This window comes from Electrophorus electricus, chromosome 1, assembly GCF_013358815.1.
Source record: "Electrophorus electricus isolate fEleEle1 chromosome 1, fEleEle1.pri, whole genome shotgun sequence".
Classification (NCBI taxonomy): Eukaryota; Metazoa; Chordata; class Actinopteri; order Gymnotiformes; family Gymnotidae; genus Electrophorus; species Electrophorus electricus.
The window spans coordinates 6,994,346-7,009,966 of NC_049535.1; the positions used below are offsets into that span (position 1 = coordinate 6,994,346).

The following is a 15,621-nucleotide window of genomic DNA, read 5'->3' on the forward strand; positions in this document are numbered from 1 at the left end:
CGTTATTTGTGCATTTGTATTTTAAGGTGTGGTAAATCATTGGATTGTGTGTCTAATGTCCTCGGGTATGTATCTACTCTAAATGTGCATTTGTGTTTTTAAGATATGTATTTGGTGGTTTTAAAGGTTTTCTGATTCATAAAGGGGATTTATGATTCTGCTTCCAACTCAGTTAGCGTGGGTAATGTAATTTATTATGCATTATATTATGGAATTTATTAATGATGTAATTTGTGAAGTAATAAATGGCTTTACGTTATTTGTACATTTGTATTTTAAGGTGTGGTAAATCATTGGATTGTGTGTCTAATGTCCTCGGGTATGTATCTACTCTAAATGTGCATTTGTGTTTTTAAGATATGTATTTGGTGGTTTTAAAGATTTTCTGATTCATAAAGGGGATTTATGATTCTGCTTTCAACTCAGTTAGCATGGGTAAAATAGATTTTGGCTTTGTGACAAAATTATTATATTTTTAATTGTGACCGAACTGACTGAACCTACCGTCAGGCCGCCTCAAAGACTTTACGTGCAGAGGATGATTATTGCAGAGTCATAAGGCAGGTTATGAGTTATGATCCATGCCGAGAGACATCTTAGAGAAGTCAGGAAGATAATTGAATTGGTTTAGATGAGTAAAAGAACATTAGAATGCAATGAAGAACATCCATACTCATCTGGAAATCCAGAAACCCAGCCACCCGTTCTCCCTCCTGCCCACCCATCCAGTCATGTGTGTCTTTACCTCATCTCTTTGGCTGATGTTGTGATATCACATCTTTCTCTTGACATTCTCCTACCATTTCTGTATTTTTTTTCCTTTTTCATCCTTATCCTTTCTTTTCATGTATACTTCCCTTTATTTGTATGTCCTTGCGCCTCAGCCTCTCTTGCAGTGGACATGCCACACAAAGCTGGAATGGAAAGAGTGCTGCTATTGTAGATGCCTGCCGGTAAATTCCATTTACTTTTGAAATATATAGTCATAATAAGTGACTAAATTGGAACTTTTCTGGTGTTGTAAGCCTAGATTATATTATTTGTGCTTTACTATTTACTTACAATATCTAAAAGTTCTGTAAAGCTATAATGGCAGATAAAATTAGCTCTACGGAAAATATGCTAATGAATTTATCTTGAAAGAAAGACTGATGGGTTAATTGGGGCATATTCCATATTGACAGCAGAAAATGTCACATTGTAATAGTCTGTCAGAGATGGATGACTGTGGAATGAGATTTAGAATGTCAGAATCTGCCATTGCAGCATCCACAGAATCAACTGTATGTAAATGTCTGGTGAACCAGTCCACTGTCTATGAAAACTGCAGTGAAGAACAGCAGACATAGACCTCAGGCCCTGCATTCAAATTTGCAAACATTTGAGCTAAATTCCAAGTACCCCAGTATTTTTGTTGGTGTAATGATGTATCAAGAACCATGACTGAGCTAAAAGCATTCAGTTTCACTATTATCAACCCCTCTTCCGATATGGATTCTGATGCTGATAACATGAACAATGATTTTGTGTGACATGCTGGCCAGTGACATTTATGACCACCAGATGTAACCCCAGTCCTATATAAGTTACCGTATACAGGCACCTGTGCATTACTTACCTTTTTACTTCAGTTGCTCAGTATTAGAGAGAACACAGTAGGAGAGGACTCTGGGATTTACAAAGTAATGGCTAAAGGAATCCCCTTAGTGCTATAGGAGCTTATCATTGTAAGTCCCTCTTAAACCCAAGCAAATGACCCCATCACTCAGCGAGGAGTCTCCCCCAGCTAGCACACTCCTAAATATGAACTACCCAGACAGTAGTCTAATGTAAAGTTTAATGATTACTTATTCATACCTTGATTAAACATTGTCTTTAGAGAACAGAGACTTTTCAAACAAATGATAAAAAGAGTACTGGCCAATAAGAAGTTGCAGGAAAGCTCACACCCCATCCAAAGCTCAGCAAAATTTTCTTTAACATGTTTTTATATAGAATCTTCAGTGAGGAGTATAAACTCCCTCCACCCAACACAGGCTCCTATATCTTTTACTAAAGATTTCATGAGACAAAGATTGATTTTCTATTCATTGTTCAAGTCTATAACTGCTTTCTTTTCTGACTTCTCTATCTGTGAGCAGTCTCTCTAACTGTGGCTTTACAAATTTGCTTGTACCCTTGATAGTCCTGTGTATCTTTTTCTTGAGTTTCTCCTTTTGTCTTGCCACTCAAGATCACGGTCTTGGGTCCTCCTTGGCCTGTTTTTCTGCTTTCCCCAAACTTTCATTGTTACCCCACTTCTGGGACCTGGTTCCATCAGCAACAGTTATATACAAACTCTGCATGTGTTGATGATGTGCTTTGAGTAATTCTTGTCCATGTAAAATCTCTGCTCATTGTGCACAATGTTAACCAACTGGTAACGCAAAGCCACCCAATATTAAACTGGAGTTAATACTGACATGCATCAAAACTTTTACATGAAATTCATAGGTGCTAAGAAAGGTCCAAGGTGGGGCTTCAGTTGTATTTAGAACTACTGAATACTAAGAGCAACAGAAGCAAGTTGCAGCTATAGGGAAGGTGACAGGAGTGGATAGGGATAATTAAGTATCTCCTTAATGCTTGATCAAGAGAAATAGGACCAAACACGACCCATTCGGACTGCGTGGTTCCTTTGTCCGCACCAAGGAGAGCATCTGTGTCCTTCTTTCTGTCTCTTTCCATGCTCAGCATTTCAACTGCCCTCTCCAGCTTTTCCCTTGGTTTTCAAAACTGCATTCGAAACACCCACTTCTGTGCTCATGTTCCCATGTCTCCACCCTTTTTCATTTTCACATTTTTCTCCTTCAAATTCTTTGACCCCCCCCCCCAACAACTTTCCTCTCCTTCTCTTGTTGTGACCCCTCTGTGCTTCTTCTCTCTCCTGCCCTCCTTTCTCTCTCCTGTCTTTTCTGGCCTCCACTCTCCTCAGACTTCACAGCTCCTCCCTGTTGAAGATTTCATGATGGTGCTTAATCATAGATAAGATGGCCTACCTGGAGCCTGTTGAAAGTCTAGTCTTGCTTTTCTCCCCAGGAACCACCGAAACTGCGTGAGGCTGGTTGAGGGTGGGAAGAGAGAGGGACTGTGTGTGTGTGTGTGTGTGTGTGTGTGTGTGTGTATTCTCATTTGCATTAATATGTAGATATTAAGGATTTAATGTTTCATTTTATTTATTATTTTTATTAAAGAACGCGCTTTTGGCACATCATGGTGACTATGTAACCGTAATTTTCATTATTTAGCCTTCTACTTCTCACATGCCTCCATATCAGTTGTATAACACTGGAGGTGGGCAGTGAGCTGAGCCTATGCTGGCTACCATGTGTGTGCAGTTGATCATAAATCTACTGCATTTATATGGCAAAAGAACAGGCAAAGGCATAACTGCACAATATCCAGATCCAATCACCATTGCCTTCTGTTGTCCGTTTATCAATGCAAGTTTCCACCAAAGGAAGAACCACTGCCCGACATCTGTATTTAGCGTTACACTGTATATTAATTCATTCATGTGACATGGTTTCTAAACAAGTGTGTTCCTCTGTCTGCCTGTCATTCTCTGGAGCGTTCCTCTGATAGATGGATCATTGCAGTGGCACGATTGCATGTTGGTCACATTTAGATACTGGAAGCCGTCTGGCTGCTGCTGGAACAAGGCCAAGGCACTGTTGCTTCCTCATCCCTGTTCGAATCATTTATCATCTTTTGCACTGTTTCTGGTAGCTGATAGCTTTCAGAGCACTTTCTAATGAATCCGTCCCCTTCCAGATCGCTCTCAGATGGCCCGTCCAATCAGGAGAGTGGGAGGAGGGGCAAAGTTCCTGGACAGGAAATGATGTTCTTAGCCTTTATGTAATTGCTGTATCTTATTTGCTCATAGCTGATTGCTAGCCAGGGTATTACATGCAAGACGTTACCCTGGCCATTAGAATGACAATAATGGTAAATCTGGAGTACACATTATTTTTAAAAAGGTAGATTGAAAATTTTGTATGCTTTACATAAGATTGTGAACCAGAAGTGAGTGTCCTTGGAGAAAGATGTGGTCTGTGTGTGTGTGTGTGTGTGTGTGTTTACGTTTATGTTTACATACTGTATTTGACCTTTTTCTGTATTTGCTTTTGTTTGTCTAGTGAATTGTGTAAAAAGACACTCAATCTCAGCACTGTTTTCTTTTCATTGTTCATACAAACACACACAGTCACTGCACACTTTCAGTTTGAGATGGAGCTTGGTGGGAAGTCAAAGCAAAGGCATAGCAGGGCCAGATGCACTCTCATACTGTAATTGTCAAATCTGGTTGCAAATCTGGTTGGTTCACTGATGCACCGCAACCACTTCACTACAGCCCCGGGTTTAGGCATGTGTCATGTAACATGCTACCCAATCTGTCTATCTGTCTGCCTGTTTGTGTATGTATGTATCTCTCTCTCTCTCTCTCTCTCTCTCTCTCTCTCTCTCTCTCTCTCTCTCTCTCTCTCTCTCTCTCTCTCTCTCTCTCTCTCTCTCTCTCTCTCTCTCTCTCTCTCTCTCTCTCTCTCTCTCTCTCTCTCTCTCTCTCTCTCTCTCTAGGGGAAGAGGAATAAGCCAGGGATGGAGTCCGCAGGTTCTCCAGACTCTGTCTCAGTACGAGGTCGGGGAGAAAATAAAGCCATCAAGTAGGTCCTTCCTGGGCGTGGCGGTCTCATAACTTAAAATAACACCACACCATCAATATCTTTATGCAGCCTAGCGTTCCCGGGGGGTCGTTCGTTGCCGCCGTGAAGGTTGGCCCGGAAGCTAGCAAGCTAGGAGTTAATACTGAGTATCTGGCCTAAAACTATGCCTGACCATGGAGACAGGCTGGCCCGGGTCCCCTGGTGAGATTGGCAAACCGCAGCAAATGGGAATCCTCTTGATGCCCGCTCGTTGCCGTATGCACGTTGCCTTCGCAGAGCTCACGCCCCTCCTGCGCGGTGCTCCTAGAATATTCATCAGGCTCTGGTCTAATTAGACACAGGCGTCACTGCCTCCAGATGGACGCCGCTGTCAGGGTAGCTCCCGCGGCTGCGCGGATAATCAGCAGCGGACTATCAAGGGCGACGAAGGCTGCGCCCTGCCCACAGCATCACAGACACACACCAGCTCGAAGTTGTTCCGTCGGCTGTGTGCGTTTTGCATGCACGTGATGAGTGTGTATTGGTGCGTCCAAGATTTAAGCCGGCAGCACATTCGGTGCTTTCAAAATAGCTATTTAATGTTTATGCAGTACTCAGCAAGAAATTATAAATATAACCAAGTGGGATTAATTTGTCTGAATCTGAGAAAGAAATGGCAGTCCCATCATCAGCGTTATATAAGTGAGATAGAGAATACTGTTGTTATAAGATAATTTAGGGCCACCAGTTTGATTCTCTAATTAGATATTCAACTTTGTTTTACGAAAGCTACTCTGCGCCGTTTTTAAAAGCAATTCGTGTCCGATGTCTTTTCTGTAGGCTTTCAAAAAGTACATTAGCGCGCATGGGTGGTTTTGTTTTCGTTTGCAGTGAGAGCTGCTAGCGCGCGGGAAAGGCCGGTCACGCGAGCGTCACTGTGCTCATTAGCGCAGGTTTAACACAGCGCGATCAAATCAGCAACAGTTGGCAAACGGAAAAGTGGTTTATAAAGATAGACGAAGGCAACTACACTCTATTCACACTGTGTTCGATTTGCCGGCAAATTATCCCAGTTTAATGTTGAGTTAACTCGTGTTCGTGTTTAGCCAGGGCTTTAGTCTGATAGTATTATTGACACTCTTCTCTGCTGAAATGAGGAATCGATGTTTGTGATAGCGACTAAAAAGCGCTGCTGTAAATTGCTCTGGATTAAGGCGTCTGCCAAATTCTGGAAATGCAAATGTAGTGTTAAAATATGGGTAATTATTTTGCTGCATATGATTTGGTTGGTGTGAACGCTGAATAGTCTACATATTATCTTTGCTGCATTTGGTGTGCTGCAGAGGAATACATAATGTGTATCGCCATGAACAATGTCTGTTCTCTGCCATGTTAATATGCCTGCCTACACTCTTCTTCGCTCTCTCTTGCTCTTTCTCTTTGTCCTGCTCACTCACTCACTGTCTTCCTCTTTCTGTGTGTCAGTGAGAGTCTTTCCCTGCTGTGTGTGTACACTACTACATGCTAATGTGTGTGCTAGGATTATGATTATTTCCATTAAAATGTCTTTTTCTCCACAGGTCTTATCCTCACAGCTACAAAAGCTTTTTACACTATATTCCTTTTTTTGGGTTCATCTCTCTCTCTCTCTCTCTCTCTCTCTCTCTCTCTCTCTCTCTCTTTATTGCCCCCTTTTCCTTACCTGACCCCTCCCCTTTTTTCCTTACACATCTCTCTCACTCACACACTCTCACACTCTGTGTTGCTAATTTATGATGCTTTGACCTGTGTCTCTCTCTCTCTCTCTGGTCTCAGTGATCTAGACAGAGACTTTTGGAATAACAATGACAGCAGTAATGTTCAACAACGGTGGAGCTCCTACCCACCCAAGGAGTTCCTCCTAAACATGTCCCCCTATGCCCCGTATGGAGACCCTCGCCTCACGCCCAAGTGAGTCTCGCTCCTGCCTGGTAAGAGACCCATTCTCTCTGGACAGGGCTATATCGAAACTGGGGAAAGCCCCCCCCCCCTTCAGACGTGCCAGCCCTCTCCCCACCCCTACTCTTGGTCCTCCTAAAACTTGTTTCCCTCTTCCTTGTAGAATAATGTATGCGTTTAATAACAGATCCATTTTGTTGCAATTCAGGAGTCATTGCCAGGTGCTAAATATTGGGCCCCACTTTATGTAAGCACAGCCAACATGCAATTATCACCTTGTATTTTATGTCAACAGGTTTTTACAACTCTAATACATGTCATATACAGCTATTGCACTGTGTGCTTCTAGAGGCATCACAAATCAAACTCCCATAAGCCTGAATAACCATCTCTTGGGAAACCTAAGGCTGCTTGTGACCTCACCCAGTACTCTGTTGATCCATAAACTTATAAGGCATACAGAGAGGAACTACGTGTACCAATCCTTCCCACCTCCCTGTGCCTTCGGGAAGACATAAAGCCCAGATCAGACCAGAGCTGTTCAGGCAAGAGCTCGTGGGTCAGCTGCGGTCTCCCTCTGGTGCATGTTTTAATTGCTTAATTGAAGTCATTATCTGGGATAGAGATTGGTCTCTCTAGCTATACTCCCTAGACAAACAAGCCAATAACTGAAATAAGGTTGTAATGGACACAGAACTTTGGTAAAGGGAGGTCAGGGCCACTGCCTTTCCTCATTAGCAGCACTTTAATTAACCCTGGTTTCCTTCAACATTTGAGAGCACACAAATCACCAGCATCACACAATATAATGAATGTGATGATTCAGATTTTCATTATACCATATATCATGTATATGTATAGTGACAAAATTTGTATTTAATAGAAAATGATCATTAAACAGGAAGAGGTTATAAATAAGCTTGGTAAAACTATGATACACCTACATGAGGTTCACAAAATAGATACACCCCAGTCTAGGACGCATCTTGGCGCTCCTTCCCCCCCGAACTGTCTTGTTGATTTAAGAGGACATGCGTGAGTACTACATGAGTGGTGAGAGTTGCTCCTGCCCTAGTTATATACAGTCCCTTAAAATTTGCAGAAGGGGCCTTAGGGAAGGAGTTCAAGTATGGATCCAGTGCTTCTTGTGAATTACTCGAATAGACACTCAGATCGAGGAGGCAGCGTCTTTTTCTCTTGTGTGTTCCTCTGGAATACAGAGTGGAACCTAATCCCCCACAACATTTTCTACAGCCCTGCCAGCTCCACTGACCTTTGACTGCTAACCTTTAACCCATAACCCTTCACCTACAGTCCATGGGCAGCATCCATGGAGACGGACAACCCTCAGAGCTCTGATCTAGCAGCCTAAAGTAGACACAAAATAATGTCTGGTCCCAAAGAAGAATCTTGACAGTTAAAGTACCTGTCCCAGGACAAGTTCACGAGGGTTGCCTGTTTGCTGTTCTGTCTCTGCCTTATTCATGGCTGTGTATTGGGTGGAAACTGTTGTAGATTTCATGCCCTTCACCTTTCATATTTCCTGTGTGCTTTGACTGGCTATGTGTTCTCTTTTATATATGAATAACACATTTTTAGAAGTTAGGCCCACAACTCAACTTTTTAGTTTCTTGACCATGGATTTTTTTTCTTTTTTCTTTTGGGTTTTGTTGTTTTTTTTTATTATCATGTATTTATTTGTTTATTTATTTATTATTAAATTGTTTTATAGTATTCTCCAGAATAATATTTATTTTTCTCTTTTTCGACCTCATGGGCTCAATGAGGAGCAGCATTTCGGTGTCATTACGTGAATTACAGATGTTGAACAAATCATTAAATTTCCCAGCTCCAAGGATAAGCTTGTCCTCAGTGCTAAAAATGGGTTTTCATCAAATCTGCAGTCAGCACAAAAGGATCTCACTCAAATCAAACAGTTCACCTCTGACAGAAATTTGCAATGCAGATGTGGACGAAATCTTTGACCCCACTTGGTTTGTCACCCCTCCACCCCAATCCAGAAGGCTGAGTGGTACAGTCTCGATCATGTCTGTTTTCAGATGTTTGTCTTAGCCTGCAGCCTTCCTTGCTGGCCATGTCAGTTACACTGCGCATGTCCAATCTCTGGGTCTGTCTGTATGCTCAGTGTTGTCTGTCTGACGCCCAGATCCAGCCTTTACTGTTTTTGCTTGTGGGACAAACAGGAAAGCAGTCATTCTTTTCATCTGGAAACTGGCTAAGTTATGCCTTTGTCACACACACTATGTAAAAATTAAACCACGTCAGGGCAAAATCATTGAATTATTGTTACCAGTTCAGCTTTAGTGTAATCTAGAAAGGTACTCACAGGGTTTAATTACTAAACAATACTGTGCTTGCGCGTCAAGTCTCAACTTTTCTCTGATGTCATTTGCAACGTTATTCACTCAGCCTTGCAAAATCATAATGTATTTGCACCAACATCATCTGCCTTCCCTGCACTGTGACCGCAGGGCTCTGGTAAGAGCTATCTCCTGCTTGCTAGTCTAGCTCCACACCCCCAGACCTGCTGGACTTGCTAGTCCAGCTCCACACACCCCCAGACCTGCTGGACTTCTGTGCCCACCCACATGTCCAACAGATACAGCCCCTGCGCCCTCTCAGTCCTTCATTTTCATTGCTCACTTTACCTGATGAGTTAGGTGTATTCCTCACAACTTTTTTTTTTTTTTTTTTGCCCTGTTTGTTGTCCTTCTCTTTTGCTCTGTCTGCCCGCTGTCCCACCTCTGTCTCGGCTGTCTCCAGTGGAACCCTGGAGAAGGGGGATGCGGGCGGGGGGGCAGTGGGCGGCCCCAGTCGCAGTGACAGCGCCCGGAGCATAGGGGCAGGGAGCAGCAAGGCTGGGAGGTGGCAGACCATCCAGAGCCACCTTCACTCCGGAAACCTGAGGGCCAGCAAGTGAGTGGCAGAGACTGGGGTCTGTCTGAGTGGTGAGGTGGAGGGGCTTAATGCCTTACATTACCACAGATGTTTATGGGGTTGTGCACCATTACCAGGGCCATTTATGTTGAAGGTTATTTTGTGAAGGACAAGTAACGGAGCATGAACGGGTTGGGATGTGTCCTTCCATGTTAAACACATTAATCTGGTATTATGGAAGAGGCTGTGTTAGTCCTGCCAACTCTTCCCAAACAGGCTCCTCAATTCACTATAAAAATTGCAAAACCCTCCAAGACACCTGAAATGTAGCATGTTTTCTTTTTTCTTCAGTTTATTTGCTTAGTGACATTTTGAACAGTTTTGTAAAGTCATACTGGTTGTCCCACGTGAACATATTGGTGGCTCAGTAGTTAAGATACTTGACTTATAATTGGAAGTTTGCTGGTTCAAGCCCCACCAATGCCAAGTTGCCACTGCTGGGCCCCTGAGCAAGGCCCTTATCACTCAAGTTGAATGAAGTTAACTGGATATTTGGGTAGGGAGTTTGAGCTTCAAATATTTAATAACGGCAAAAACAGAATGGTCAAGTGTGCACGCACATCGATTCAATGTCAGTTTTTAGACTTGAGAAAAGAGTAGAGGTCTATTGGACTGTCTTAGTGCGTTCTGCACTTTGATGGTGTAGTACATCTGTAACATTTTTTAAAAGTGCTTTCAAGATAGTAATTAGTAATTTATTTGAATCAGTTATTCCAAAGTCTTCTCTGCCTCTTTACAGTGCGTGTCCGGCATGGAATGGGGTTTTGCTGAGAAAACAGTCATTTTAACTTCAAAAGATAGGGACTGAATAACTTGGTTTGGAAGCCCATATTTCTTTCTCTTTTTTTTGCTATCCTATCCTTTGCCTGTGGATTATTTTATGCCTTTGATCATGATTCTGACGAGGCTCACAACCCTCACACATGTGCCTCGACACTCAGCAGGCACCATGTTGTATTCCTTGTGTCACACACACAGAAAGCTAGCAGGAGAGAAGGGGACAGGTGGGACCAATGATTTTACATTTAACTTTTCAAATAAAATTTAAAAAAAAAAATGTCAGTCTGGGGGAACACAGCATACATATCTGCACATGTGCACCCCTGAGCATGTACAGTATGTACTGTAGATTCCCATGTCACTGCATTTTTGAGTGGTGTATCTGATGTTCTTGTGACTTCTGTGAAGGTGGTCTCTAGTGACACCATCAAAGCTTGAGCCGCTTTCTCACTCACCAAGTCAAACTAACACTAAATATCCATTGTTATATCCAAGTGAATCACACCGTGTAGTAATTCATCTGCTTTAACTTCCATTCTCAACTGGCCCATTGAATCTTTCTAGACCAGATGTCCTGAAGTGCTTTGTAGCTCCAACTGGAGAAAGGAGCGTTTTATGGCTGTCGTATACAAGACCTAATGGCAGGGTGTAAGAGCTTGAGTTATTGCTGACGTTAATTCAGTTCACAAATACACTGATCCCCTGAGCAACAGGCCAGAAATACAGTGACACAGCAGCCGCCGAAGCTCGACAGAACTCTGCCAGAGCATTAGAATCAAACAGAGCAGCTCCGTGGCGCCTTACGCTAATCAGACAAGACACCGCACAGAGCCAGGAATTGGGGGAAGGAAGGACAAGATGGAACAGGATAATTGAATTGAGATATTGGAGGCAGAGAAGTCAGATGGGACAGGTGAGTGGGGGTGGGGGGAGGAGTCGGCAGAACAGGGATTAGAGGCATGACGGAATGAGAGGAGGGCTCAGGCATATAGACGGATAGTTAAAGTGATGGCGTGTGGTTAACCACTGTGCCTCCAGCCGCTGCAGACGTTAGCGATGCTACTGCCTAACTTTGCTCTCCTTCTCTTTTTCTTCATTACTCCATCGTGCCTTTTCTGTCCCTCATGCTGGACGTGTTGAAATGTCTGCACTCCTTTCTTTCCACCTCTCCCCTTCAAATAAATACCGCCATGTTTCTGCTCTCCATCGTCTCCACTCTCTGATGCCTCCCCCTGTCCTGTCATCCTTTCATCATCTGCACGTCCACCCCACCCCTGCCTTTCACCACCTCACATCCACCCCTCTGTGACCCTCCCTGCCCTGGTTTTACATGCTACCCATTTCCTTTATCCTTCTACACCCTGTGGCCTGTTCCTTTCCACCCTTTGTCCATCTCTCTTGTGTTTGTGCGCCACCCCTCCCCAAAACTCGGTCTCGCTTCCCCACGGCGGGTCCAGTTTTGGGGACCCTTCCCTATCCACCACGTCCACCCTGGAGCACATCCCGTCCTCGGCAGGCCGCCCCAGGCCCCTGGTGAGGCAGCAGAGCCTCCAGCAGCCCCTAACCCACCAGCCCCCGCCAGGGCCCAACGACCCCCCAGCTACCTCCCAGAGCCTGGGTCAGTTGCACACGGGGCCCGGGGGTGGGGGCCACCGGGGGGGCCCGCGGGGGGTGCGTGGTAGCCCGGCCGGGGCAGGGGCGTCCCGCTACAGGGCGGGCGGAGGGGCACGGTCACGCTCCAACCCGGGAAGCTGGGACCACGTGATGGGACAGATCCGCAACCGTGGCATGGACGTCAAATCCTTCTTGTGAGTACAGAATTTTACCTTTTAAAACTTAACAAGCCTTACTGAGTTTACACTGCGCCATGAGCTGCTTTCTTTATCCAACACATTTATTCATTTTGCCACTTACATTAATGAAAATACATTTTAGTAGTTTTATGATCTTTTATTCTCTGGCTACCTTCTTCTGCCTGTTCGCGCCAAGTCTGTACTTCCCTCAGCCACTGCTGTTAACCTCTTGCCACAACCCTGCCTTCCCCCAGCTCATGAATATGCATGTGTGCAGGCTTGCCCTGTGATGAGCACGCTGCACCTAGATGTCCTGTGAGCTCTGTCCCTCCATCGGGGGCGTTTGCACACTGTTACCTGTCGATACCTCACCTTTACATCCTGTGAATTTATGCAATCTCCGGCATATTTATTTTCATGATCTGTGGCGGCATTCTCGTGTGGGGTTTTTTTTTTTCTTCTTTTCCCGTGATGTCTCATTTGGGTCTGTGACCTCTTCATTTCCGCCTGACGCATTACTGCTTTATAAATCTGCTATGTGGATTCTGATCTGTTTCCAGGGAAAGTTTTTAAAGGTCCACTTTCTTGGTTTTATACACAGTAGTGGATGTTGTTTTTTGTTTTTTCCCCCTCTTTTTTCTCTTTCGGTTATCTGTTCCATTAATCCTGCTGTGATGTGCACGGATACTGTCTGAGCGGTATCACTTATTGTTTATCTGCTTGCTTGCGGCTGCTTCTGCGCTGTGTCTTTGACTCCTGCCTCATTGCTTGCCCATGCCTAGGGTTTCCCTCATATTGGCCCAGTCGCTTTCTCATGCCTGATGGTGTTCTTTGTCTCTGGTTCTTTCCTTGTGGCATGTTGCTCATGGCTCGCTTGTGTCTTTCCCGGTTTGCTGTCCAGTGCAGGGACAGCCACTGTGTCTGCCACTTCAGGAATTCGCATTTGATTTCAGGTTGTTTTTGTTTTTTGTTTTTCCCCAGCCAGGCTGACTGTGTGGCATAGACACCATAGTGCAGTAATCAGATCAAACAAATTGTCTTTTATAATGGGTAGCTCTAAACCTCGAAATATCTACGGCCACATAGCCAGCCTTTGAATTGGTGCAAAGCCAGCTAGGTCAAGGTTTTGACCTGTGATTTAATTAAAACTGTTTTCTTTTTCTTGTCAAAAGCTTCAGTCAAATAAACACTAAAGAGCGATCAATTCTGTGATATATTTGACTGGATCAATCAAACCAAGTGAATTCGTCAGATGAAAGGGGCAATTATGAAAGACTACTGCCTATTCCTCTTTCTCATGCATCCCTGTATGTGCTGGGGAGTTCAGTATCAACATCGACCTCAGCTGGCAGGTCAACTCCACAGGGTAGTGATCTGTCTTCTGTGTCGTTGTTCTCACAAGTGACTGTCATGCGGAAAAGGAAGAAAAGAGCAGAATAGCGGCAGAAAATGAAGCTTTGTGTTAGTGGCCATTAGAATGAATGCTCTGCAGGTCAAAAAGGGAGCTAGCTGCCTAGCACGAACCTTAAATTTCTCAGGGGATGATTTACTTTGACTTCTCTTCCTCTTACCTGCCCGGTTTACTGCCACGGCACTTCCTGGCCCTCAGTACCATGAGTAAAAAGCTTTTCCTCTCAGGTTCACTTGAACAGAAAAGTCCTTAGTGGTACAGACGCCTTTACTCCTGATTGTCTGACAGGCAATTAAACTTGTGCCCTTCCTGGGAAGATGAGTGATATTAAGCATTGTACCATGAGAGCACTATCACAGAGAATGTGGACTGCTAGTGGAATACAGGAGATAGATAGATAGATAGATAGATAGATAGATAGATAGATAGATAGATAGATAGATAGATAGATAGATAGATAGATAGATAGATAGATAGATAGATAGATAGATAGATAGATAGATAGATAGATAGATAGATAGATGTGTGTGTGTGTGTGTGTGTGTGTGTGTGTGTGTGTGTGGATATATATCTATCTAAATTCATCAGCATTGATCTCTGTGTTTCAACAGTATCCTAGTTAAATGATGTCTTGAACTGTAACTTACTGTACTGGCTAGGATACTCTGTGAGTAAATGACAAAGCACTTTTGTAAGTCTGGATAAGGCTGTCTGCCAAATGGCATAAATGTAAATGAATCAATTAAAAACAACAGTGCAAAGAATGATAAAGAAGAGAACAGATGAGAAGACGATGAAAATAGTAGTGATAGTGGGATGGAGATATAGAGAAAAACAGATCACTGAAGGATTTTTTTAAATGCCTTGTAGTGATATCAGGAGCAACTTCAAACGCCTCATTGATCCAAATTAATGCAGACAAGAGAGCTCGTTCAGATCCACCTAAAAGTGAAATACGATGTCCTTTAGTGAAGATAATCGATAGCCCCGATGTGGTTCACTAGTGCATGTCAAGCACCTCGTTATAGGAGCAAGGACATGAGAAAAAAACAAAACAGGAAAGAGCGAGGACAGGAGACCGAGACAGCAGGAAAGAGCGAGGACATGAGATCAAGACAGCAGGAAAGAGAGAGGACAGGAGACCAAGACAGCAGGAAAGAGCGAGGACAGGAAACCAAGACAGCAGGAAAGAGTGAGGACAAGAGACCAAGACAGCAGGAAAGACCGAGGACAGGAGACAAAGAGGAAGCCCAGGAAAGAGTGAGTCACTCCCCTGCTTGAGGCACACAAAGGCAGAGGCATACCGAGTTTCAGGATCGTGTGTGTGTGTGTGTGTGTGTGTGTGTGTGTGTGTGTGTGTGAGAGAGAGAGAGAGTGAGTGAGAGAGAGAGCGAGAGCACGTGTGTGTCTGTATGATGGAAAGAAGAAAACATGTCATGTCACATCCAGTCATCATTATTTTACCCAGGATGCTCCTCTTCTAACGTGACCTACTTTACATTTTTGCTGCCTTTTCCTCCTCATTTAAATCAGTCTTGTAGCACACCTGTGACTGGGAGTCCTCCCATTCTGTTGCAGGGAGGGCAAGATGGTGGTGTTGTCCCTGGCGATTGGACTGGCCGAGCAGGACGACTTCGCCAACCTGCCAGACCTGCAGGAGAAGCCTGCGAGTCAAGAGACGCTTTCTGCTGACAAGAGGTAGTCATTACTGCCAAAGAAGCCAGCAGGTTGGGCAGCAGGCATATTTGATGGAGATTACTGTGCAGACAAACAGAAGGTTGTCAGCACTGGTGCGGAATCGGACAGAGAGGCTTATTAAGGAGAGGGGCTGTGCTTGTGGATATGTACGCACGCACACTGTGTGTGTGTGTGCGTGTGTGTGTGTGTGTGTGTTCTCAGCCCAGGCAAACATTTTATTTACTGCTCCCTTGGGCACTATACTCATTGGTACTCTACAGGACGCTGTGGATATAGCCCCATTGAGCTCCATTTCTCCTGTTACACCAGCCCACAGTCTTGACCAATAGGCTCGCATGCCCACGAATCAGTTTAATATAAT

At 44.1% G+C, this 15,621-nt stretch overlaps 1 protein-coding gene across 1 annotated transcript in view; it reads left to right on the forward strand.

The window, feature by feature from the left end:
* syt7b (synaptotagmin VIIb) overlaps positions 1-15,621 on the forward strand; it is a 72,191-nt gene that overhangs the window by 34,663 nt on the left and 21,907 nt on the right. Inside the window, exons 3-6 of the mRNA XM_026997839.2 lie at positions 4,618-4,703; positions 6,498-6,632; positions 11,816-12,166; positions 15,141-15,260. Of these exons, the coding sequence (XP_026853640.2) occupies positions 4,618-4,703; positions 6,498-6,632; positions 11,816-12,166; positions 15,141-15,260 (692 nt within the window). The remainder of the gene's footprint in view (positions 1-4,617; positions 4,704-6,497; positions 6,633-11,815; positions 12,167-15,140; positions 15,261-15,621) is intronic.